General features: G+C 30.1%; 5 protein-coding genes across 14 annotated transcripts in view; 3 read left to right on the top strand and 2 right to left on the bottom strand.

Moving 5' to 3' along the window:
- Positions 1–90: 90 nt before the first annotated feature.
- On the top strand, positions 91–1,398 carry LOC118068642 (DNA repair protein RAD51 homolog 4-like). Its single transcript, XM_035086187.1, has 3 exons — positions 91–375; positions 440–763; positions 836–1,398. The coding sequence occupies exons 1-3, from the start codon at positions 232–234 to the stop codon at positions 1,316–1,318; spliced, it is 951 nt and encodes a 316-aa protein (XP_034942078.1). The 5' UTR covers positions 91–231; the 3' UTR covers positions 1,319–1,398.
- Positions 1,291–4,761, top strand: RfC4 (replication factor C subunit RfC4). Of its 2 annotated transcripts, none has more exons than XM_035086185.1 (8): positions 1,291–1,431; positions 1,532–1,699; positions 1,860–2,127; positions 2,206–2,454; positions 2,538–2,747; positions 3,157–3,270; positions 3,342–3,439; positions 4,624–4,761. In XM_035086185.1, exons 2-8 carry the CDS (start codon positions 1,593–1,595, stop codon positions 4,625–4,627), a joined length of 1,050 nt encoding a protein of 349 aa, XP_034942076.1. In that variant the 5' UTR covers positions 1,291–1,431; positions 1,532–1,592; the 3' UTR covers positions 4,628–4,761. The 2 variants fall into 2 exon arrangements, with proteins under 2 accessions (XP_034942076.1, XP_034942077.1); XM_035086186.1 differs by having other exon boundaries at positions 1,297–1,435.
- sprt (PDZ domain-containing protein sprite) lies at positions 3,347–10,109 on the bottom strand. 2 transcript variants are annotated; one of them, XM_035086173.1, is made up of 10 exons: positions 9,941–10,109; positions 8,119–8,233; positions 7,913–8,028; positions 7,753–7,839; positions 6,231–6,394; positions 5,922–6,110; positions 5,677–5,832; positions 5,423–5,575; positions 4,519–4,798; positions 3,347–4,458 (listed from the first exon to the last, which is right to left on the bottom strand). In XM_035086173.1, the coding sequence occupies exons 2-10, from the start codon at positions 8,132–8,134 to the stop codon at positions 3,625–3,627; spliced, it is 1,995 nt and encodes a 664-aa protein (XP_034942064.1). In that variant the 5' UTR covers positions 8,135–8,233; positions 9,941–10,109; the 3' UTR covers positions 3,347–3,624. The 2 variants fall into 2 exon arrangements, with proteins under 2 accessions (XP_034942064.1, XP_034942065.1); XM_035086174.1 differs by lacking the exon at positions 9,941–10,109 and having other exon boundaries at positions 8,119–8,249.
- On the bottom strand, positions 8,639–9,946 carry LOC118068639 (meiosis-specific nuclear structural protein 1-like). The gene has a single exon (XM_035086184.1). The coding sequence runs from the start codon at positions 9,850–9,852 to the stop codon at positions 8,668–8,670; it is 1,185 nt and encodes a 394-aa protein (XP_034942075.1). The 5' UTR covers positions 9,853–9,946; the 3' UTR covers positions 8,639–8,667.
- A 1,711-nt stretch (positions 10,110–11,820) lies between the features above and the next one.
- The window catches only part of LOC118068636 (uncharacterized), a 20,244-nt gene continuing 9,254 nt past the window's right edge, over positions 11,821–22,810 (top strand). Inside the window, exons 1-9 of one of the 8 annotated variants that reach the window (XM_035086179.1) lie at positions 11,821–12,427; positions 19,502–19,788; positions 19,874–20,015; positions 20,205–20,228; positions 20,541–20,648; positions 20,843–20,860; positions 21,306–21,451; positions 21,755–21,813; positions 21,905–22,114. In XM_035086179.1, coding sequence (XP_034942070.1) covers positions 19,740–19,788; positions 19,874–20,015; positions 20,205–20,228; positions 20,541–20,648; positions 20,843–20,860; positions 21,306–21,451; positions 21,755–21,813; positions 21,905–22,114 — 756 coding nt within the window. In that variant the 5' untranslated portion in view covers positions 11,821–12,427; positions 19,502–19,739. Of the gene's footprint in view, positions 12,428–19,501; positions 19,789–19,873; positions 20,016–20,204; positions 20,229–20,540; positions 20,649–20,842; positions 20,861–21,305; positions 21,452–21,712; positions 21,814–21,904; positions 22,115–22,810 lie in introns of all 8 variants that reach the window. The other 7 variants (XM_035086175.1, XM_035086177.1, XM_035086176.1 and 4 more) reach the window with 7 other exon arrangements.

Here is a 22,810-nt window from a genome sequence, read left to right as displayed (position 1 = left end):
GGTTACGAACGTATGTACACAAATGACGCCGGAATCATTTAGATACTCGTGCATCACCTTTTGAAATACTTTACATTTCAACTGATTAACGTAGTCAATGTTGACAAGGTTGATTTTTCAAATTATTTTTCTAAATACCATTAGAATATTTATGTATATTATGTGTTACCGGTTTCATGAATATTTCATTTGTACTATTTTATTTCTTTGAATAATTTATATTGGTTTTAAATGTCACGATTAAATCCATCGATCTCTTCAAAATTCAATAATATAATAATCAACAAGTTGCAGAGTGTAAAAATATTTACTGTGTTTGACTTTGTCAGTGAAGATACTGATAAATTGGTCAAAATTACGGAATTGACATTTAAGGTATATACACTTTTTTTATTTCTCTATTTTTAAAAACCATTAAATATTAAATTTTATTTGATAGGATATTGAAAAAATAAAGAAAGAAATAGTCGAAAAATTTGGCGGTAAAATAAAAGATCCATTTCAGTTATTCATAGATCAAAAAAGTGTTACTATAACTGGAATATCAGCCTTGGATAGTTTACTAGGAGGTGGTTTATATCCTGGTCGAATTTATGAAATCTGTGGAAAATCATCCTCTGGGAAATCACAATTATGTTATACTCTCGCTGTGAATATTGCTGTAAAATCTTCAGGAACAATCATTCATTATATTTATACAAAAAAAGATTTTTCTGCGTCAAGAATCCAAATGATTTTGGAGAATAAAAAATTGGATGATGAGGTACTTAGTATTATTTAAAAATTTTATGTCGTACGAATTTTTTTTAAATTAGATTATGAATAATTATTATAGGTAGCAGGCCGAGTTATGAATCAAATAAATACAACTCATGCCAAGAATGTTCAACAACTATTTAATGTTCTTTATGATTTTACACAATCATTGAAACAAAATTCAAAAAATGAAAAAACAAAATTAATAATAATTGATTCATTACCAGGAGTATTCGTTATGTCAGAGGAAAAAACTGAAGATAATTTTTCTTCATTAAATCATTTAACGAATGTTTGCCATTTTTTAGCAAATGAATATGCTTTATCTATTATAACAGTTAATTCAGTAACACAACCTTGGCGAGAAATTGATGGTTTTGAAGGAAAAACAACAACTGCTATGAAACCTACTCTTGGAAAATATTGGTTGTATATTCCTAACACTCGATTATTGATAGAAAAAGGTGAAAATGAAAGCCGTACGATAAAAGTATGGATGTGCGAAGATGAAAAAATTAATTCTAGTGTTACTGTAACTATAAATAATGCCGGGGTGTACTAATAAATTATATAATTGTTTACAAACATCAAAAATTTCTTTGTACAACTTGAGTTTTCAATAAATATTTATCTTTCTTTGAAGAAATGTTACATCTTGCTGCTATACGAATAAGTGTAAGTATGTATTCTTTACCGTATGATGTTAAAATGAGGTTATAAATCCTATATAATGTCACTCACGTGTTCAGCATTGGTACAAATGTTTTTTTATCAGGTGTTTGGCGCCTTTTCTGATATACTGCTGGTAGTATTTTTCGAAAAAGTAATTGATTAACATGGCAGAGGATAATATTTCTATGGAAGTTGAAGAAACTCCATCGAAAAGTAATCATAATGGTTCTATTAATAATCATAAACAAAACAAAGCTTCTAATTTACCATGGTATGTATGTGTTTTATATTAAGGCTTTTTTTTAGTTATCAAAAGAAGGTTATATTAACTTTCTATATCACGTAAAAAGAAAATATAACATTGATAAAAATGTATTTTTTCTATCCACATTATTACTTCTAATTTATATCTATTGATTTTTCAATTATAGGATAGAGAAATATCGGCCTCAAGTTTTTTCAGACATTATAGGTAATGAAGATACAGTAGCAAGATTAGCAGTATTTGCTAAGCATGGAAATGCTCCAAACATAATAATTGCTGGACCACCTGGAGTAGGTAAAACTACAACAATTCTTTGTCTTGCTCGAACTCTTTTGGGTGCAACAATGAAAGATACTGTTCTTGAATTAAATGCTTCTAATGATCGAGGTATTGATGTAGTTCGAAATAAGATAAAAATATTTGCTCAAAAAAAGGTGAGGTCTGCACTCATATATTTTAAGTACTAGTATAAATTATTCTCAATCATTGATGGTATCATGTTTGAATTACAGGTTAACTTACCACCTGGAAGACATAAAATAATTATTCTTGATGAAGCTGATAGCATGACTGAAGGCGCACAACAAGCTTTGAGGCGTACTATGGAAATCTTTAGTCACACAACACGTTTTGCTCTAGCATGTAATACCAGTGAAAAAATAATTGAGCCTATCCAGTCACGTTGTGCGATGCTTCGATATGGAAAATTAACTGATGCTCAAGTTTTAGCTAAAATGATTGAAGTTTGTGAAAAAGAAAATGTAAGTTATTTGAAGTATTTGAAATATTTCTATCACAATTTTATGTATTAAAAATTTATAAAATGAAAATAAAAAACTTGTAGATCTCTTATACCGATGATGGTCTTGAAGCAATAGTTTTTACAGCTCAAGGTGACATGCGACAAGGTTTGAATAATTTACAATCAACTGTCAACGGTTTTGGGCATGTCAATAGTGAGAATGTATTCAAAGTTTGTGACGAACCTCATCCGCTTCTTGTGAAAGAAATGTTGGAACTATGTATTCAAGGAAAAATTTCTAAAGCATATGAAGTAAGTACTTTTATATTTTTTTTAATTGATTTATGATATAGAAGATATTATTAACTCATTCAACTCGTGAAAAAAATTTGCTTTTACTACAATTATAAATAATTTATATAGTGTAACTATAAAACTTGTACAGTGTTATGAAAAGTAATAAAATAAATTTTAAAGACACTAAAGTTCAGTTACACACTTGAAGTCTAGTATACAAAGTCGTTAATTATCATTATCACGATTTTAAATATAAATAATAATTGCAATAAAATTTAGAATCTAAACGTTAGATCAACAAAAATACAAAATTCAGCAAAATATACATGCGTATTAAAACGACGTTCAATATGCAGTAGTATGATATTAAATACAGGTCAATTTTGTTATTCTGGTACTTGAATGAATTTTCCTTGCATTGTAGATACTCGAAAATTTATGGAAGCTCGGTTATTCTTCAGAAGATTTAATTGGCAACATATTTCGAGTTTGCAAGAATTTACCTATTGATGAGAAATTAAAACTGGATTTTATAAAGGTAGATCATAATATACAATTTATTATAAAAATGATATTAAAGATATTTAAATAATGATTTTTTGTTATCAGGAAATTGGTATAACTCATCTGAATGTATTGGATGGAATCGGTAGTTTATTACAATTGAACAGTCTTCTTGCACGACTTTGTCAACGTGCGTTAAAAAAGTAAGCCAGTATAATAAATCTTACATTTAGAAAAAACTTATTTTATATCTTACGAATAGTATTTTCAACATATTAAAATTATTTATACATTTTGTAAATTAATTTTATACATCAATATTGAATTTTGTACTGTGGAAATGTAAGTACGGTTTTTTTCTCCGCTTAATTAATTCCTTATGACAAATTTAATATCTAAATTTGATCGGTGATGCTCTGCAATGAAGTGCACTTTGACATGATTCTGCTCTAGAAGGGGTTCTAGGTATTGGTGGAGGTGGTGGCGATTGTTTACGTCTTCGGCGGCGTCGTGGAGATAATGATTGATCGTTAAGCTGTTGATTACCATTTTTTTCATTACTACTATCTGATTTCTCATTTTTTTCTTGAGATATACGATCATTATGACTTTGCTTCATTGAATTGCTCATCACTTCTATCGTCATGGTTGAAGGAGGTGCGCTCTCAACCGATTGTAAACTTGTAGCTCTATGTAGAGAAAGTCGTAAAGGTTTTTTCGGCGGTGGAACTGGCCGTTTGTTCGTCTCATGTAGTGTGTAAATCTCTTCTGCATACTCAGACAATCGACGTCGCGAATCTTTCATGCTATGATAATAAGTAGGTTCGGAATCAAATTCAAGAGATTGTTGACGGTCATTTATATTGATGCCATTATGTGGATGTTTTATAGTTAATTCATCCAACTTTGATGATCTTCTACGTTGCGATTGGAACCTGTAAGCTACTTTAGATTTTCCGCAATCTAAACTAGCTGTTGATCGAGTTAACTGAAGAAAATTCAAAGCCTTTGATTTCTCTCGACCACGTAATTTTGATGAAAGTTCAAAGTCTTTAAAACTCTTTGATGGTGGATCTACTACAGTTGATAAACGTTGAGTGTAATCACTGTGTCTGCTTTTTACCACAACTGGTAAACTTTGACACGATTCTCTAGAGCTTTTGACATTTAAATTTGGAATATTAGTGACCAGTGTGGTGACTTGTGGACCTTTTTGAAAGACCTATATAATAAATTATGGACATTAGAAAACCATAGGTTTTTTTACATTATTTATTCTTACTTGAACGTGGTCCTGATATGTTGCAGATGGTGGTAAAGGTGGTGTAGGATCTAGCTGAATTTTAGTTCGTACAGGAGATAATAAATCTCTTACTTGCTCTTCTAGGTAACTAATTCTGTGGGTAAGCCGGAGGTTTTCCGATCTAAGGGCTCTAAGTGCCATTAATGATTCGCTTTTCCTGAGAACTACGATGTGGGCTGCTTCAGGAGTAACAGCAAGAAGCCTTGACAGGTCGCTTTTTCCTGCACCTACGACAAGTTTCCCGTTCACCTCTAAGATTCTAAAACAATAGAAATAACGTCGTAGGATGAGTAAGTAGGTAATATTATTCAATAATACATTCTTGATTGCATTGTGGTCACTTCCGTACAACTGTGATTATTATTCATGAAAAAAATTATCATTCCATTCAGTTAACTCACAGTTTTTATTATTAAAAAAAGAACTGTGAGTTATTAAATAAAGTTGTAAAAAATAATTGAAAACTAATTCATCACTTATTTACATATTTTGTGTTTAATTAAGTATAATGAAAAACTCTTGTATTAAATTTTTTTAAAAATCTTTCTTCAAAAATAAAACAAATGAACAATTTTTCAATAACGATCATTGTTAAAGTTAAGAGTTTGCACAATTAGTGGAGGCACCCAGCGAACTTCCTGTCTTGCATATAATATATTTTCACACACAACGATGTCTGAGAACAAAATAAGATTGTCCATTGTTCTTATTTTCGTTTAGAGTTCATGACTTATACGTATTACTACATATCACGGTCGTTGAGCATACTTTTTCTTTCCTCTTCCCCACGCACCTTATTTGCTATTTTAAAGTTCACAGTTATACATGAGCTTATTCTTTATGAGATATTTTCTAAAGATCTTGAATACTCCGTTTTTCTCACCTATCTTCTTTACAAAGACCAGAATCTTCCACAGCCCAATCAACATACAATCCAGGTGCATTGTCTCGAGGTCCTGCGCCAAATCTTGGACTCTTGGGATCTGCACTCACAGTTACCGCATGAATTGTCATGTGTGTCCCACCAGTAATGCAGCTGAAATAAAACAAATGTAAAGAAAAAAGAGATTAGCGGAAAAAAACTTCAATATTTTAAATATTATAAAATAGATATTTTAAAATATTGGGTATGATTACCTAAATATGGTATCATTCTTCTGCTTCTCTTGAGTTTCAGCCAACTCTAAAGCCGCATCGAGTGCACGAATTTCTTCTATCAACGTCAGCAACTCCAATTCCTCTCGACCTAGTCTGTATTCTAATTCTGCTTGCTGAATACGAATATCGATATTACTAGAATTAAAATAAAAGGAAAAAAAAATTCATCAGTATTAAATTTTTTTTCTTCATCTAGAAAATTAAAATACATTTCTCCAGCTTACTCTGTGATATCCAGTCGCTCTAAAGCCAGCTTAAGGTTTTTAATAGCTAGCCTTTTATTATCAGCATCACGACCAAGTTTTTGTAGCCTTTCTTCAGTAGCTTTTTTATCAGCTTCTGTCAGAGGCGGTGTTTTAGTGTTTCTCAATGCTAGTCGGTTGCTCAGGGTATTGCACAGTTGACCTTTAAGTCTACACAAAATAATTTTGGTCAGATAAGATAGACATTGAGAGTGCAAAAGACAAAAAGGTTTAAATGAAAAACTAAAAAAGAAAAAACTGAATAATAAATTAGGATGACTTCAAACATACGTCTGGATGATGTTTTCCTTGTCCCGAAGGGCAACCCGAAGAGCGTCGACCTCTTTATAGTAATCTCTATTCTTGTGACCAGCAGGCGAGGTCATTGCACCGGAAAGACTTCCTCCTTTTTTCCTTTTCGGTGTTGTTGATAACGAAACTTCGATACTTGCCATCTGCATTATACAATAACTATGATGATGAATTAAGATAAAAGCTGAAGAGAAATTGAAAATAAAATAAACGATCATTTTTAAATGCTTGAGGCAGTAGTTAATATGGATAATATTACATATATGAAGGATGAAAGGATGAAGCGTGAAAGTAAAATTGAAGGTGGAAATATCGTTAGTAGGAGGCAGTGACCGCAACATCTCTTGTCTAACATCAACAGCAAACGAAGGCCCTGGCACACTCGTTTCTTCGAAACTCTTTGCTTGCAAAGTTGATAGTCACACAACTTCTCTCACGCGTGAGAGGACGTTTACTCTTACACTTTCTTTAGTCTGTTGTATTTTACCTTGAAGAATCCCTTCGCACCGTAGGAATTATCGCCACAGTATGAGATTTATGGCGATCAGACTAACACAACAACAAGAGGGGTATTCAGAAGAATCGCCATCCGCGCTTTCCAAACATGTTTTTGCATTCAATTTATTCTCTCGTTCAATTATTTCTTCAATGCATCTTCTTTTATTTGTCTAATTGTTTATCTCTACTTTTATGAGAAAAAAAATGAATAAGTTAAATGTATAACAATACAATATATGAATGTACACATAACTGTGAGAAGTAAAAATATGAAAACCGGAAAGTAAGTATATATTACTTTATTCTTTCAATTGTGAATAAAAGCAAGCCCGGAACACGCAACCCCAATGCACAAAGCAAATACAAGTTGTAATTTCAGAGTTGGACAAAAAAACGAAGTGATACGATGAGTATCTATTGTATCATATCATCCGAGTTTTTTTTATCTTTAATGATATGCCTATTTTAAGAAGTTAATGCTTTAAAAACGCTCGTAATAGTAAAACATACATTTGCACAACTAATGCTCATAAAAAGACTAGCTATAGACATAAATAATCTTCTGAGAGCTTTTTAACATGGAGCCAAAAATTCAGGAGCAACAAGAGATGGGTCAATGACTTTTGGATTCGCAATCTTGTCGGAGATCTTGGTGTCTGATGGGTCCCTGGAGTAGCAAGGGCGCATACAATAACCATTTTATGCTACACCAGAATCTTGATAAAAATTCTTGTTTTCAACAAGGGAGCAAGAAGGAGTCAAAAAGTCATTTTCCTACGCCACTGCAAGTCAGAAAGTAAGTATAAAGGACGTGGGGCAATTTTAATGGTACTCTGCACAAGCAAAACCGGGTCCCTTTTCTCTTTATATCCATACAAAACGATGTTTAGCTGATGTATGTCTGAATATAAATCAGCGTCTGTATAGAAACCTTGAGGAACCACGCTAGCGGGTAAAAGATGATACCCTAAAAAAATCAAATATTAAAAGACTATAAAGTTACCTTTGCTTCTAATGTTTCGAGCTGAGCCATCCTTGGCTCCAGGAGTTGCTGTGGAGGAAATCCTGTACTTGGAGAGTGTAAAGCAGTCTATAATAAAAATGTAAGAAACTATTTAATGAATTATAAAAATATAAATACAGAAAATAATGATTCAACCTACAAGTGAAACGGATCTTTGCTGAAGGGATCCAATATCGTTATCTTTATCGTCTTCAGTTCCACCACAGTCAGTCGTATAAAACAAAATACTCTTTTTAGATCCTCTGGAACAGGCGCCTGACCAAGAAATGATATTGAGAAAGTAATAAACATGAATTTGAATAAATTTCTCTTTTTTAATAACTGTAAATGATGAAATTAAACTACCTGAGCGTCTTCCCATTCCGATTGAGTGCCTGATAGTAATCAGCTGACAAGGTAAAGTCTTGGTAATGATCCTTGACCATCGCACTAGATCGGCATCATGATCACAACAAACATCCTGTTGATGTATAAAGAAAAAAACGAATAAACCATGGACATCAGCTGAAATTTTTCTACGTTAATTGGCCCAATGTCAAAAAACGGCAGAAATAGAGAAAAAAACCGGAACAATTGTTGGAAACACGCGAACGAGGAATGATACAACTATATCAGCACGAGAATCATTTATGGCCCCTCATAATGTCACGCATGATAGCACGATTCGTTTGTAAAAGCAATTAAATAAATTTACGAAAATATAAATAGCTGTTGTTCGATGGCGCTAGCCACATAGTAGCTGATAAAATATTATTGAAAAAAGTATTTAGGGTAGATAGCTTGATGATAATGATCACATTTATGATATACTGAATTATTAACTAAATAGCTATAAATATTTTTATTATGTTATACTGCTTAACTTTATTGTCGTTTGATTGGATTATTAATCTATCAAATCTTCCGGCATTTATCCAATAACTGCTTAACTATTTCCACTTCTTCGTTAGTAAAAATGCTTTCTTTTAAATAACCAACAATATTTTTAGCATGTTGCTCAATCAATCTTCTTCTTCCTTCTTTTATTTGGTTTCTACGAGTCTCTTCAACTTCTTGGTAATCGTTAACTTCTTGGCGCATCCTCTTCAAGGCATCTTCACGTATTTTTTTTCTCTCCAAAATGAGCTTTTCTAAGTCTTCTTTATACTGAACTTGTTTTCGCTTTCGTGCTTCTAAAGTAAGAATTGCCATACTTTTGTCTTCCATTACTTTACCCATCACTTTCTCAAAGAAAATTCTATCTTGCTCTCGAGCACGTGCTTCACATTCTACAGATAAACGTATTTGGTCCATAAGATCATTTGCAAGCTGTCTTTCTTTATCTTTTTTTTCTTTAATCCATTCTTTATCTTGCTTTTGAATAATCAAGATTTCTTGGTTTATTTCTTCAGCTAATAAATTCGCAATAACTGCTTCACGCTTACATTTTTCAATTGTCATATCCATAAATAATTTTGCTACTTTATCTATCAAAGCTTGACGAGATTTGACAAGGTTTTCATGATACTCTTTAGCTTTTTCTATACTTTGTACTTTTTGCTCCAAAAATATCATCTCACGTTCAGCTTCTAATATTTCTTTTTCTTCTGCAATAACTTTTTTTATTTCTCGAATCTCATCAAATATCAGCTTTTCACGTCTCAATTTAGCTTGGAGTAATTCCCGTTGCTTCTGTTTGGAAAAGTCATGTATTTTATCCATGAGTTCATCAACTTCTTCCAATATTTTTCTATTTCTTTTAGCAACTTCTTTTTCCTGCTCGAGTTTCTCTTTCTTCATTTCCATTTGTTTTTGTAAATATTTTTTATACATTTCATGACTTTGCTTTCGTGACTCTAGGTATTCGTATTTTTCTTTCTCCATTATTTTTTTCTGCTTTAAAGCCATTAATTGCAGGCATAATCGTTCTTGTGCTTCATGAGCAACTCTATTTGCTTCTTTCTCAGCTAATTGCGCTTCCAGAGACTTAAGGATATATGCATTACGAAATGCTCTTTCTAATTCAACTATTTCATCATCAAATGTCTCTTGCAAACAATTTCTACGATGAATTTGTCTCATCTTATTATCACTTGCCATTTTCAGTTAATTTTTCTTTTTTACTTAATTCCTATTGTGTCTTATTCTAAAGTTAAGTACTAGTATTTCTTCAATAAAAACAACGTACCCTATAAAGTCAAAACCACTCTCACTCTTATCTTCTTGCCATTATCTAAAATTAATCCAAATTTTGATAAAAAATAGGAGAAAATCACTTTTACAAAAAATATTCAAACTTTCTTTCGATTCAATGATTATAATTTTCACTACAAACCGGTATACTCTTGAACTCTATGACGGATTAAAACTGACTAACCGGCTTTCTGCGCCACAGCACACAGACAGTTGGAGAAGGGATTCATTGGGGCCCCCATCCCTTTCCTCTTCAGCTGCCCCTGTGGCGGTATCCCTCCATCAACCGGCTAATATTTATGTGACCATAAGGCCCTTTTCCACATTTTTTTCTATTTCAATACAATCGTTGAAAATTTCGGTAAAATAAAACCCTGATTCCCCTCCATAAAATTCCATCATTTTTACACACTTTTCTGTTGCATCTGTTCATCGTTATAATTGACACGTGGCTGACATCTCCAATTAAAGGTTTTATCTCATTTTATTAATTCGCGACTGCGTGTTAAATATTTAGTTCATTTCAATTGTATTTTATTGGATTAATAAATATCTATTATCTGCGAATAACTATGACATTAATTAATGAAAAATTCACCATTTCAGAAATGTAAGATGATAAATAAATGTGAATTAATTAAGGTAATTAATACAAAAAGTAACATTGAATTTTAACTTTAAATATTTTTCGTCGAACTTTAAACAACTAAAGTTTGTATAATTTTGTATCCATGCAATTAATTATTTTACTTGATGAAAATGAATTTAATTAGCAATAAACTTGTACCTTCAAACTTTGATATAACGTAAATGAGTTTTTCTGATTGAGTTTTTCGTATAAAAAAATTTATGACTTAAGATCTACTTTGGTTTTTGTGTTTAGTACCATACTTATTAAATGTTTCTCATTACAATTCATTTTTTTTAATTTTTATAATTAGTAAAAATCAACCTTCTATGCTGCTCTATATTATTTTCTGATTTGTATACAGTCGTAATTAGTTACTAGAAATACAGTTATAATTATTATACGGCATAAAAATGTATGCAATTATCAACTAAACTTGCAGTTTAAAAACTTTTGTATAGCTAAGTATAACATTCATTATAATAATAAACGAATTTTTTTACATAACGTGTTTAAATAATACTTATAACAGTAGTAAATCATTAATAACGCAAATAAAACAATCCAATTCTAATGTTTGAATACAATTATTATGATTTAAAATAATAATTATTTTAATGATGGTATTTAATTAAAACAAAATCAATAAATAAAATATAATGTTTTTTTTCACAATCATTTCTTTTCGCTAATTACAAAAAAAGATGAAAGACATTTCAATCCTGTTATTTACCACTAAACTCTTTTTCATCTTCAAAGTTATTTTTACATTACAGAGTCTTACAATTAAATATGTTCATTTTTTTTTTACTCCATTATAAATTGCCTTTAGAGGGAAATTTTTCGTATAATCTTTGTAATAAACTGCAATTATGCACAAATAATTTCACTATAAATTTTATCGGGTGAATCACAATTTATGATATTTTAGTACACCGTCATTGTTATGCATGAAGAATCATGACTTCGTTATATTACAAGCATACTTTAGTTTTATTTTTCTTAGCTCTTATAACGTCAGACATTGCATAAACTTTACATATTAACGTAATTATAAGTTGTTATCAATTTGATCTAAGGTAAATTTAATGGTAGCATTGTAGGAGTTGAACCATAAAGTGGCTCCTCGCGACGGCCAGTTTAGATACTTTCATCCAGCCCCCGTGACCTCACCACCCTCTATTCTGGTATGTGACATGCTGAAAAACTGAACATCCCGAGCTGATTCTGTTCAGTACTAGCGCTTCTGCTGTTCTGTACGTTACGTTCTGTTCTAACAAGTTTTCGCTTGATCATATCGTAATTTATATACAAGCTTTTTCTTGAATTTTAATCATTTATTGGCGGTAATTTTTTAAAAACTTGATTTAATAAATATTGTCAGATAAAAATTGTTAAATGACAAATGAAATTTATTCAAAAGTTATTGTGACAGTATTTTAAAGTGTAAGTGAATGTGCTTATTTTTTTTTTTATTTAAAAAAGAGTTGATGATAAAAATCAGAAAATTAAACAATTATTCTAATCTATTATTATTTGGTTAAAACGGTTTTTTTTTTCACTTGGAAATTAAAAAATGAATATTCGTGACAATGATATGTTATTAAACAAATGTCAATGGTGAATGTACAAGTTATATTTTACAAACAAGTGTATAACTTTAATTTGATTATAATATTATAAAGTGTAAGGCTCAATCTGTTGCACGCAAAAAATAAATTGGTGTTGTCAACAACGATTTATAGAGAATCAGATGGGATTCTTTGGTTCACACAGTACATACTGTATGGCAGAGTGACTGATGTCACTGAGGGTTGAAGACAATAAAAGTTAGAAGAAAATAAAAAGACTGTGGTAAGAAGATTTATCGCGAAAAAAAGTATATCAAAATATCGGAAATTACTGATTTAATTCGAAAAGTTCCGGCATTATTTATCTACTTAATATCGAACCCTAATCATAAATACTACTTAGAAAATAATTCCTCATATCATTTCCATCATTTTCACATTTAATGTTTTTAGTTTCTTTATTCATTCCTTCAGGTCCTATACTAGAATCTAGGGAAATGTTTACATGTTTCAGGATTAATATTTTTGAAGGTTCTACTCCCTGTAATCGTGCTCCAAGAAATAAAAATAATTTAATGAAGATTTTAATGAAATATTTCGGTAATTAAATTGAAAGCTCATTAAGATGGCTATGAATTATACATGTAGCTAATCATTATTTTTTTTCACGGTAGATTGAATATAACGATCATTATACCGAATTAATGTCAATTTTTTCTCTTTATTTATGTTTATGAGTCTTCTTAGAATATGTCGCAGTTGGGAACTTAAATTAATAAGTAAAATTATGAGGTTTTGTTTTTTATATTAAAGGATGAGACTGAAGTCTTTTTATACAAATGGAATATACAGTTCTATGAAAGCTCAGTATATTTGTTTCAATATTGTTGAGCAAATTTTTTTCGAGTTAATTTTTAGAAAATAAATTGAGGTTATTGAAACTATCAATTTATCAAACTGTCGATCAAACAAATAGTTTTCCGAGATATTGGATAGATAAACATAAACAAAAAAATATCTGTATTGTTTTTGCTAAACTTTGAAGTTTTATCAACCATTATGGTGTAGATAAAAAAATATTTTTACGATATAAAAGACTGAAAAAATGTCTTATATTTTCTATTTAGAATAGTTTATTTTTTTAAAAGTACTTTTAATCATATATTGAAGTAAGAATAGAATTGCTATTCAATTATTTCAGATCATTTGTAAAAATTTTTGTATTATCTTTTTAGGTAGTGTTTTTATCATGAAAATCAATTAAGTTTCAAGCTAAATTAAATTAGCCGTCGCAAAAAATATCTTTCATGCTTACAAGCTTTTCTCGAGATATCACAATATTTTATTCCAACTTCTTATAGATTTTTCATCAAATAAATTAACTAACCATTCATTAACCCACAATTATTCTTTAACGTGAAAAACCTATCCCACTTTTATAGCAAAAAATTTCTCTTATCAGTCATTTTTCATACGGTTCTCTAAGGACTCTCTTGAATGAAAAAAATATCATTTATATTCAGAATCCATCGTTTTTTTATGACAGGACATTTTTTGTTTCTAAAGGATTTATAGTCATTTTAAAATAAAAATCATATCATTGTTCCATCCAGGAAAACAACAGTTGAATAGTCAAAATGTTTTATCTTCACCTGTCTAGACCTAAAGGTCTTTCTTGTGATTTAGAACAAATGAGAGTCGATATTTTCAAGTATTGGCAGGTGAATAAAAAGATATTATCGTAATAAAAGAATAAGAAGAAGTGAAAAGAAATTTACAACTCGATAAAATATTTTCGTTTGCCAAAACTGGTGTGAGTGTTCACCTTTCTAAAATGCTTACGTTGTGGTTCTTGAAAAATAATACAATGTGCTTGCATTATAATAGCAACGACGGCATTTCAAGTATTTTGTATCACAATTGAGGTTTGTGGCCCAGTTGTACAGTAGCTGTGTCTGCGGTGATCCTCGAGGTCGAATAGAAGTTTCAGCTGTATTGCACGCGACAAAGTAGCTACGTACTGGATCAATGAAATCGATCTGTGATAGTAAAATGCTGCAATGCCACGCAAATCGTGTCACATCGCGACAAAATTAAAGACTTCTAGAAACATCATTTACCATGTAAAATGAACCAAGGACACAGGATTATTTAATTGTAATCTGATCGTTAGTTAATTAGAGGATTAAATAGGTCCAGATGCTTCATTTGGATTTCTATTATCTTTAATAATAAGCTAAACCCTTTCGATGCCAGTTTCTTATTATATTATGTCGCCAATTACTTAACTCTATTTATTTCAGTATCGAAAAAGGTAAAAGAGCTATACATGAACGAAAAAAAATCAATGAGAAATTATTTTGATGATTAACTATTATATTTAATTATTTTCAGTTGAAGTAATAGAGAAGAAAAAAAAATTATTAATAATTGAGAAGGAATAATGATAACACTTAAAGTTTCATAAAATAATTAATTTCTGTGAAAATACAATTTGTTAAATGAATTTTTACAAATGATATTTTGAATATTTAATACATCCTTTCAGTTATTTTAATGTTCATATTTATGCACAAATTGGAATATTGTAAAACTAATTAATTTTTTAATGATTTAGACGAAAGTAAAAAAATTAAAGTCTTGCTTTTAAAAACTATTGTTGATTTTTCAAGATAAAAAATGAATAAAAATAATTTTGCTTATTTTTTAAAAAAAAAAATATAGTGATCATTTATCTAAAGTAATAAATATTCAAAGAGTGCAAGTGTAAAGGGTTGCTAGATTGTAAAATCAGACTGATATTCATTTCGCGTGATATATTATTAGATCTAATAATGATAAACACTTTGAAATTAAATTTATCGGTAAATGTTAAAGACATTTTGACGATTGCATTAATGCTTAATAAAGCTTTTAAAACGTAAAATTAAATTGCAATAAATAAACGTCTGGATACGCAACTATATGAAATAATAGACCCTCATTTGAGACTGAATAATACCCTTCTTGGAATGAGCTAAAATAGACATTAATTGAGCTACGAAATTGTGAAGTGATTTAATTATACATAATAAAATACATAATATTAACTATGACATAACTTGTGAATAAGAAGTAAATATGCTTTCATATAAACATCGAAATGCTAATAATTTCACTTTTTGAAACAATTTAATATACAAAAAATTTTCTTAAAACAAAAATAAGGATCATTCTTTCAATGATGTTCTTTAATACTTTTGTCTTAAAATATTGCACTATTATGCTCCATTCTTTTCTGTCCTCCATTGTTAACTTGAAAAATGTTAATAATTATTCCCTAAAAAAAAAAAATTCACTTCTTCAACAAGTTGAGATAAATTTAATTGAATAACGCGCTTTTCATTGGCCCTGAAGGGTAATTATTAAATAAGTAGCCTTAACTGTTTTCAGTAATCTGATAGTATTATCCAAACAATTCCAGGCGATGAATTTAATGATTTTATCTTGATATAAGATTTTTATGTGAAATTTTCCCCATTAAATCGATTGGTATCTTGCTATTTAAATTGGCGATACGATCGAGAAGTACTGTAGCAACGTGCTATCTCCTTGGAGACGGAATATCTTGAGCTAATGAGGGTCTATTCATCTTTAGTACCAACGAATTCGTGCTCTGAAACAAGATACTTTACTTATTATGACCCTCAAGATAACAATAAAACAACATACAATTATTATCTAACTTCTTACCCCATTTTTATGACCTTTTTATTTTTTTTTGTATTGCGTAAAATGTGCTATAAGACGTGACACGTTAAGGCAGAATGCAAAATTAATTATGAAGTTATAACATACATAGAAAATGTTTAATTAGCCTTTCGGCAATTCAAATGACTGTAATTAACCTTTTTAACAACTTTATATAGTTCACTAAAAGAGTTGTATACAACATTTGGATAAAGACATTACTTCTTTTGTCTTCTGATTAAGCATTTAGCTCATAAAATAACAAATAAAAATGTTGAGAAATTAAATTTAATTATGAAGTAATCAATTTCAAGTATAGCAGATTAAGAAGTAAAGGAATAAATGGATTAAAGTGTACTTAATTTAATTGCTTGCCATTAGTAAATTTATTTTTATTTATAGTCTGATTTTGATTAGATGACATTAATTTCAGGAATGATTATTTAATTGTAAAGTCCTACAGTATTATTTTTTATGTAATTAAATGCACCAATGTGAAGGAAAAAAATTATTACTCAACATATTCACAAATTTCATCAAGAATTTTTCAAATATACATGTATTCATATGAATAAAATGTGTTCATTTTAATTGCTTGGGGACTTCAACAGGTTTAATTTTATTATTCCGTTTGTATCAAACTGACAAGGATTTTTAATTAGTTTTCATTTTATCACTAGAAAAAATTCAAAGCAATATTGCTCACTGAGAGTTTTAACGATCTATAAAAACATGATTGCAAAATTTTACTGAAAATTATTTTGAAATAAACAATATTTCATCCCTAATGTTTATTGCCAATAATAAAATTTAATGAATCATAATATATCATTGGATACAATAATCATATTATTTATATCTCTAATGTTTATTTATTATAACTATAAGCTGCTATTTTAATTTTCATTCTTTAAATGAAAATGGAACACATTGAACACTTCTTTCACTTATTTTGACCTTTAAAAAAGAATTTTTATCAATAAGTGGTTTTTCGAAATTATTATTTAATTATTTCAATAATAAAATAAATGATGTGTTCAGTTCAGACAGAGTTATCCGATTAAAATGACCAAATAATCCAATATAGTTGGCTGGTAATTTAAATAGATGAAAGAAGAAAAGTCTAAAAATAATCTATACAACCTGAAATCGATTAATCACCTAATAAAAGCAATAAGCAGATGCCTCTGAGTAGATAGAGCATAAGCAAAACTTTTATTATTACGAAAGCATTTGGGATCCCTACTGAAAGGGTTAACGAAGATAAAATAACAATTGGAGCGCAACATCGCATGTATCCCAACTCTATTCAGCAACACAATGGCTACGATCAATCCCTCGTAATCTGAGTCCTTTTCATTAACTGAATCCTACTGCTATTATAACCAGCAAATTGAGAATGTTCATTATCATTCATTCTGGACCTTCCATTATAAGTTATCTTTTTTCATCTTTCCTTTTGCTTCATTTTCTTTCCTTGGAGCTCAACCTTATTTAATAATTGACTTGAATTTTTGCTGTTGAATATTTTTACTGTGATCCTTTGCACTTTATGTGCATAATAATTGCAGAGTAAAAAATACTCCAGGACATGAACCACATGTTTATGAATACATATACATAGACAACAACACTTGGTGAGATATTTATATTCATATTTCGTGTCCAGGAGTAACAATCGATTCTTCTTTTGACTAATTTTAACATAAACATGATGCAAATTGACTTCTGAGGTTTTTTATTTGTAAATTTGTCTTATTCGTTTTATTGCAATAACAAAAACCCATTCCGTACATCATAATATAAGACTTGACGTGAAATTTCGAATCGTTTTATACTTTTTTATAGCACGAAAAGAAAACGAAAACAAACATTCACCAAACTGATATATGCAATTATTTATAGCATTAAATATAACCTTTAAGATGAATGTATACATATTCAGAATGAAAATAATAACCTATTTTTACATTATTTGGTTGGATTTAGTACAAAATAAGGTTAAAAAAATATTAATTCGACTTCAAAGAATTTGACTTTTGCATTAACTTTATTGGAGATTTTTGAATTTTCTATACCTCACAACTTAGTGGAATTTGAACTTTCTCCAATATTTTTCGTCCCTGAAAGTTCTGACAAAAAGTTTTCTATTTACTTGAAGAATAATAACTTTTAAACCTCAAGAATTATTTAGATATAATTATATGAACTGGAAAACCATAAAAAAGTACATTTATTATTTGTTTGATGTAATAAACTAGTTGGATTATTGATTTTAAATATAAACCCTTCATTTAACTAATTGGATTATCTAATCGAATTTATATCTATTTTTCAACAAACTCTAGTCTTTAAAATATTCATTTAATTTTTTAAATTATTATTTCAAGTATTACATATATTTTAAATGATGGTAATAATAATTGGAATGATTTAAAAATTTAATTCATTTATCGATTTTGTTCTTTCTGAATACTAAAAGCATATTTTAGTCATCATTCATCAAATACCTTTACTAGGGTTTCAAGCTTATCTAATGTTATTCCAAAAAATAAGTTGACCCCCAACGACTAAATGCTTTTCGATAGTATAAAAAATTCAAATTGTCTTTTAGATATGCTTATCATTAAAATATTTCAAAAATAGTCTTATATTCAACCATTTATGATAAAAAAAACCTATCCAAAGACTTTTTATTTATAACCGTTAAATCAATAATTAAATAAAAATAATTATCACTTTAAAAAAAAAACCTGAGATATAACGAGAAAAAAAAACAAAAAAGCAATTCTTCTGTTTAACAGAAAAAAAGTTTCACTTATCTATTGATTTTATTATATTAAATAATAAGAACAGTAGTAAGGGTTTGCAGCTTATTTAATGTCATTTCAAAGAAATAGACAGCATTTGATGACCACATAATTTTTAATGGCCTTGGGCAGAAAAAAATGTTTAATTTATTTTCTATCTGGATCCAATATTTATCAAGTGATCAGACTAAAACTGATCAATCATTCATTATTTGATAACAGTCTAAAGCTTTTAAGAAATTCGATGAAATCTTTGTCAACACAACTACATGCTAAACTAATTGCGTCGCTGAAAAATAAATGAATGTTGGCACTGCTGGTAGTGCAAATTTACCCTCGTGTCGTCGACCCAACAACAATTTACTGCTGTAAATTTTGGCTTACATCCAGTAGTTAGAATGACTCGAGTTACAGGCGTGTTTCAGTTTCTCATAAAACATTCTCTTACTATACTATCTGCATAAGTTTTCTTAGTTTAATATAAATTTAATATTATGACTAGAAGGTAGTTAACAAACATCAATTGATAGCAGATGGTGTATTATATGTATAAAAGGGTAGGAGTAGTTGAGTCCCAGTTGCTCAATAATTATTTATAGTTGATTGCATTTTCACTCCAAACTTCCTCTTGGTTGTTTACTTTAAAACTTCTAAACTCATCAATTTGCTCTTTGAAATATTCAATAATGTTTTCTCTATTCGCAAAAAAAAATCACCAACAAGAAAGCGTTCAGCATTATAAGCTTATTCAATAATCTCTTTATAAAATACTTCAATAATAGGACCTGTCTAAAGCAATTTTATTTGGTATTTTTCAGCTGATGGATAGAAGGGAAAGCTATTCCTCATCTTGGCAGGTGATTACTGAAGAAAAATGACACAGTTGTTACTGAGATATTTTACATGATGTTCATGATCAATGTGGTTGGATTTAAAATTAATCAACAACGAAAATAGTTTAGTGGATGTGGAAACCGAGAGTTTGTTGCAGACGAAAGTGGTTGAAAATTGTGCGAAAGTACAAAGGATCCACATCTGATCCACCACCCTGGCGGAATGATCCTTTGGGCTGCTGTATTAATTCTTCACGGCGTAGGCTTCGTTGGTGAGTATCATCAAAAAAAATTTTATTCCCTAGATTAAATAATAAATTATTCATTCAAACTAACCAGCAGGATTATTTCATTCAGGTTCTATGACAGGCGTACCTGGGGTACCAGAAAATATAACAGTCGTGTTTCTCAGCCCTACATCCGTCCGCGTGTCATGGAGCACGAGCCAAGTGGATCAGGTGGAAAAATACGATGTAACATACAAGCCAACAGATGCAAGGTGCGTTTACAAAAACAATCATCACCTGGTTAAACCCAAAATCGCTGAGTGGATTGCACACATTTATTCATTTAGTGAAGCATTATATGAATATATAAAATTAATGCCTTAAGTGATGTCAATAACATGCACACTTCTTCTGGATATGGTATTATTTTAATCTTACATTTCGGTTGTTTTGCGGCGAAGGAATTTCACGACTGACAGCAGCAGGTACCTATACACACGTACAGAGAAATTAGAAAAGTGTGATTTAGATAGAAATTAATGTTTAATGAAAAATAATCTTGTTAGAATAGTGGACCCCTGCTTTTAGGATAGGAATAAAATTCATTTAGATGATTTATAAGGGACAATTTTTGTGACAGATATTTGTTGTAAGAGAGATATTGTTAAAAAAAAAATGTTTTAGCATAGTCATTGTTAAGTGTTACACTATTAACTGTTTATTAGCAACACAGTAAGTAAAATAATGAGTAAAAACATGAAATAGTAATTAGACATTTTTTTCCTCGACGGATACAGGAATGAAACCGACGAAGCTTATGATGCATATCTCAATCGAACAATGCTCAATCAAACATTCTCTCTAAGTTACTACGAACCATACAACATGACGTTCGATGAAGAAAGGTATATTTTTTTGTCAAAAGCCGTGTGTTTCATCTACTATTCTAGGAATCATTTTTGCATCATAATATGATTATTAAATAACGCTATCATTTAGTGATTAATTTAATCAAAAATTAGATTTACAAAAAAAATGATTTATCTGCTACTTCCTTTCTGCATTTTTGTGATTAATATTTAATTTTTTTTCACTGCAGAAGGAATGACACTGACAGGTACTTGAGTAACGTATTTGTTGAAAAGCCATTTAGATGAACACTTTAACGAGTAATATTCTCATATGTTTATATTAATAGAATAGATATAAAAAAATTAATCTGTCACCATTCATTAAATTGTCTCCAAATATGTTCATACTATGTCAATCAATAAATTTAACTGTGGCACTTGTAGGCATTAGACTGTCACTGCAGCAGTAATTCACTCAACACCTTAAAAAAAACATAGCTACAAAAAAGTATATGGAATTTAATTCAATTACAACAATGAAATAAACTTTGAATAACCGAGTAAAAGCATCCAAGTAATTGTGGTAAATGTGCGTGTTTGCTTCGCTGTGAACAATCCAATTAATATCATGTACCGTATACTTAAAGGGAAAGTAAATGCATGTGTTGGCCATTGAATCGAGGAATATAATGACAATAGCGCGATGCTTAGTTACAGGATGGTGCGGTTAGTCGCAGGAAACAGCGATGCAGTTACCTTGAGCGACCTTCAAGCTGACACGCAATATCAGCTGGTCATCACTGCGGTGAGGGCTGGAAAAAAGTACAGAAGTCGACCGATCGTCTTTCGTACACTAGGTAAATCAATAGTTGCAGTAAATTGACTTGAAGTCTAGTCACTTGGTGATAGATTGAGCGTGTGTTATTTACTGTCGAAAAACGTAATCAATCAATTCTTTTTTTCTCTTACCAACTAAACTCATCACCTTCATCTGAAGACATAATGCAACGAAGGAATTTTTTGATTAATTTTTTTTAATTTATACAACGGTATTGTTTATATTCACGAGCACTTTTTGGATTAAACTGATTCATCAAAATTACGTAAAACATTTCTAGAACCACCACGAACATCACCTCAACAAGATTCTACTGTCACAGGTGGACCCATACCACCACCACCGCCATCATCATCTCAACATCCCCAAGCTTACATTCAAGTGAGTTGATGAATAATTCATGTAATTTTTGTCATTCAAACTTATCGAGTAAAGTAATTGATATTGATGGCTTTGATGGCTTTGATGACAGGTTCGTGGAGTCGAAGTGGGAATAGTAGTAATGGTGTTAATAGTGTGGGCAGGAGCTATAGCTTTATTCTTTAATCGTTGGGGTAAAATTCGAATGTTACTTCCCTACCAACCAGACTACAAAGAACAACTCAAAGTACCAGGAACTGGAGTATGCACAGTACCAAATGCCCCATGTACTCAACATTCATCGCAACATGCATGTTCACAGGTAAATATTATACTTTTTCTTTCACGGTGATTTCAGGTTGTAGATGAAATCACAGAATCATGTATACAAGAAAAAACTATGTCATTGAATAGATTATTTTATCTTAATCGTTAAATAGTAATTGTAAAACTCAGTTCTCTCGTGACTTCTTTGCGTGCCGATTATTTTCTATTAATAGCTATACGTATTATTTATTATTTATTCTATTTATTAATAACAATGACATTTGTATATTCTTTTGAGTCTAAGCATTTAAAGCTTCTTTTGCAAACAAAAAAACCACGATTTTAGTTTCTTTCAAGTGCATTTGCATTAACTTTAGTAGGCTTACGTCGATTCGAAGATGAGTACATAGAAAGTAGATAACTTGTAGAAATGAAAACTCAATAAGATTATTCAAAAAAATAATGAAGATATTGGTAAATAATAGAATTATGTAATTGTTTATTTTCGATTGAATCATCGTCATCATTGTCTGAATGACGACATTGAAAAAATGATGTAATGGTGAAAAATTTGGACTAAAAAAGGTAATGACATCATTGTCGGATATGGTGATGCAGTGCGGGGGCGGGGGATGCGGCGTTTTGGAGCAATGCTTTCACTATCAAAGAAGAACTCGTGAACCACGAGAATGCGGCTGCCAATTTGCTCTACTTCACAGGGCGGACATCGCGTGACCAGCGGTATTTTCTT

This window comes from Chelonus insularis, unplaced genomic scaffold (genome assembly GCF_013357705.1).
Source record: "Chelonus insularis isolate UGA/USDA-ARS -01 unplaced genomic scaffold, ASM1335770v1 contig_3_pilon, whole genome shotgun sequence".
Classification (NCBI taxonomy): Eukaryota; Metazoa; Arthropoda; class Insecta; order Hymenoptera; family Braconidae; genus Chelonus; species Chelonus insularis.
This window is presented reverse-complemented; position numbering and strand designations above follow the sequence as displayed.

Bases quoted from the DNA above. Each gene is read 5' to 3' on its own strand.
- sprt (XM_035086173.1), bottom strand. The intron at 5,833-5,921 runs GTAAGCTGGAGA...TTTTAATTCTAG, and splicing joins GAGCGACTGGATATCACAGA to TAATATCGATATTCGTATTC. The intron at 4,459-4,518 runs GTAAGAATAAAT...TTTATTATATAG, and splicing joins CATATCAGGACCACGTTCAA to GTCTTTCAAAAAGGTCCACA.
- LOC118068639 (XM_035086184.1), bottom strand. From the start codon at position 9,852: ATGGCAAGTGATAATAAGATGAGACAAATTCATCGTAGAAATTGTTTG.
- RfC4 (XM_035086185.1), top strand. From the start codon at position 1,593: ATGGCAGAGGATAATATTTCTATGGAAGTTGAAGAAACTCCATCGAAA. The intron at 2,128-2,205 runs GTGAGGTCTGCA...TTTGAATTACAG, and splicing joins AAATATTTGCTCAAAAAAAG to GTTAACTTACCACCTGGAAG. The intron at 2,455-2,537 runs GTAAGTTATTTG...AAAAACTTGTAG, and splicing joins AAGTTTGTGAAAAAGAAAAT to ATCTCTTATACCGATGATGG.
- LOC118068642 (XM_035086187.1), top strand. From the start codon at position 232: ATGTCACGATTAAATCCATCGATCTCTTCAAAATTCAATAATATAATA. The intron at 376-439 runs GTATATACACTT...TTTATTTGATAG, and splicing joins TTACGGAATTGACATTTAAG to GATATTGAAAAAATAAAGAA. The intron at 764-835 runs GTACTTAGTATT...TAATTATTATAG, and splicing joins ATAAAAAATTGGATGATGAG to GTAGCAGGCCGAGTTATGAA.